The sequence below is a fragment of the Haliaeetus leucocephalus genome, unplaced genomic scaffold, assembly GCF_000737465.1.
Source record: "Haliaeetus leucocephalus isolate CR32 unplaced genomic scaffold, Haliaeetus_leucocephalus-4.0 Scaffold184, whole genome shotgun sequence".
NCBI classification, from domain to species: Eukaryota; Metazoa; Chordata; class Aves; order Accipitriformes; family Accipitridae; genus Haliaeetus; species Haliaeetus leucocephalus.
In genome coordinates, this window is record NW_010972620.1 from 9,580,512 (window position 1) to 9,583,110 (window position 2,599).

General features: G+C 53.1%; 1 protein-coding gene across 1 annotated transcript in view; it reads right to left on the bottom strand.

The window, feature by feature from the left end:
• The window catches only part of CNNM2 (cyclin and CBS domain divalent metal cation transport mediator 2), a 127,579-nt gene extending 124,986 nt beyond the window's left edge, over positions 1–2,593 (bottom strand). Inside the window, exon 1 of the mRNA XM_010564797.1 lies at positions 1,635–2,593. Within this exon, the coding sequence (XP_010563099.1) occupies positions 1,635–2,529 (895 nt within the window). The 5' untranslated portion in view covers positions 2,530–2,593. The remainder of the gene's footprint in view (positions 1–1,634) is intronic.
• Positions 2,594–2,599: the final 6 nt, after the last annotated feature.

The window sequence follows — 2,599 nt, forward strand, 5'->3', positions numbered from 1 at the left end:
GGGGGCGGGGCGGGGAAGAACCCTGTGACCACACATGCAGTGAAATCCATTTTAACCAGCCAACAGTTAAGTGACATAACTTGAGTTTTCCAGATCCGAGCTGCAGATCCCGCAGCAGAGAAACCACAGCTGGGGGAGGCTCTCCCTCATCTCTCCTTCAACAGCTCCGAACCCAAGTAAGATTTCCCCATCACTACACAGAGGCAGAAAGAGATAAAGAAAACCACTGCTGCAGTGGTCAGTAAAAAGCAGGAGTATGTTGACCTTCTATCCGTGAAGATGAACTAAAGATGAGGAAACCAATGGGGTAACCCTCCAAATGCCCAAAATTGAGTTAAGCAGGAAGAAAGAGATCATATGCCATGCTGTCAAAGTTCAGCGTGTGGACAAAACAGCACCTGAAATCTAAGTGGTAATTTAAATTTATCACCTAGAAAGACCATTCACCAATTTACAAAGTTCTTTCCAAGGTAACTTTTGCAGTTGATAAAAGGTGAACTCAAATATTCCCCATTAGCCTAACTGTGGGGTCAGTGCAACTGTAAAGAACTCCTCTTTCAGCCAGGTCATCTCCCAGGGACTGAGCTGCTCAGGGGTACTTTGATCAGATCTCCCCAGGCACGATCACCTCTGTGGGACTCCAACAGCCTTCAGTTTTCCAGCACAGGAGTCCACACATCCCAATACGTTTGAAATTTCACTTAACTTTCTTTGAAAGCACTCTCCTGCTCAGGCCACATAGCATTATTATTTGACCTGCAGAAAGGAACAGATTTAAAAAGGAAAACCAAAAAAGCTTTTTTCTGTCTCATAAGCAAAAGCTTTTAAGAGGAATTAAGATGCATTTGTCAGGTCAACACCTCCTACAGTTAAGACAGGACCGGAAAGCCTCAGTCCCATTCTGATGCAACTAATACACGCATTACACCGTAGAGGTAGAAGGGGTCATGTCTTTGCTGAGCTTGTGGTCCTGGGGGGCAGAGGGAAGCCTAGGGAAAAAGACCTGTAACTCCTGAAGTGCAGCACCGACGGGTGCTTTCGAATACGTTTTAAGACCCTGAAACTATTTACGAGTTACAAGATCAAAGTGTCAATCAAAATAACTGGAACACGAGCACAGAGCTGAGGTCGGCCGGCTGAGCCTATGAATGGAGCTAAAACGCCTTGTTTATCTCAGCACGTGTGCACGCACTAAGCCTGAAAGATACCCAAGCAGCCCACCCGCTCCTCACTGTCAGGCCAGCTGAAAAAGCACGGAGAAGACACAGCCAAGTAACAGGCGCGGATTCCCGTCAGCGGTTCTCACTGTAATGGACAGATGAGTGGAAAAAAGCAAGAAAGAAAACAACCTTGCTTGGCACCATGCCCACACACACATCCCAGTGCAGTGGGGAAAAGAGGCCGGGGGCACATACCAGCCGCGTATCAGCTTTCTGGCCCAGGGAACAGGCAGATCTGGCAGATGCCTAAACACTGGTCCCTCTCTGTCCCGAATGCACCTTCCCAAACCCCCTCCACAAGCAGAAACCCAAGGGGCCTCTCTGCAGAGGCCCCCTCGCCTCAAGAAGGTAGACGCTGACCACAGCCAAGCAACACCTCCCACACCCGCACCCCCACCACAGGGAAGAGCCCACCTTTCTTGAACTCCTCCAGCATGGCATCGAGCTTGGTGTCGTTGAAGACAAAGTGCAGCGGATGGTTGTAGAAGCGGGTGATGGTCTTGAGCGGAGTGCAGTCATCGGGGTCCACAAAAGCCAGGTCCTTAACGAAGAGCAGGTCCACGATGTTGGAGCGGTCACCCTCGAAAACGGGGATGCGGGTATAACCGCTCTCCATGATCTCAGACATAGTGTTGAAGTCGAGCACAGCCTCGGCAGCGATCATGAAGCAGTCTCGGAGGGGAGTCATCACGTCCTCCACAGTCTTGGTGCGCAGCTCCAGGGCTCCCTGGATAATGTTGAGCTCCTCCTTAACTAGATCGTTATAAGGGTCGGTGACGCGCAGCATCTCCAGCAACTTCTCACGGTTATAGACCGTGCCGATCTCCTGGCCCAGGACACAGTCCAGCAGTTTGCTGACGGGGTAGGAGGCCGGGAAGGTCATCATCATGAAAAACTTGGTGAGGAAGATGGTGTTGGCGCCCACGGCCAGGCCGTGCCGAGAGCAAATGGCCTGCGGCACGATCTCGCCGAAGATGACGATACCGATGGTGGAGACCACCACGGCCACCAGCCCGGAGCCGGCGATGTCGTCCAGCAGGATGGTAAGCGTGGTGTTGACCAGGACGTTGCCCAGCAGGAGGGAGCAGAGCAGGTAGTTGCCCTGGCGGCGCACGGGCTCGATGCGCTTGGCGTAGTTCTTCTCTTTGTCCGTGCCGCAGTTCTGCACGATGCGCAGCTCCATGGGGTCCAGGGCCATGAGGCCCAGGTTGAGGCCGCTGAACATGCCCGAGAGGCAGAGGAGGAGCGAGATGAAGATGACCTGCAGCCAGAAGGGCAGCAGGAACTTCTTCTCCTCGCCCACGATCATCTTGGTGTCCTCGCCGTCGTGGTAGATCCAGGTGGTCTCGCCCCAGGGCGGGGGCCCGGCCGGCCCCTCG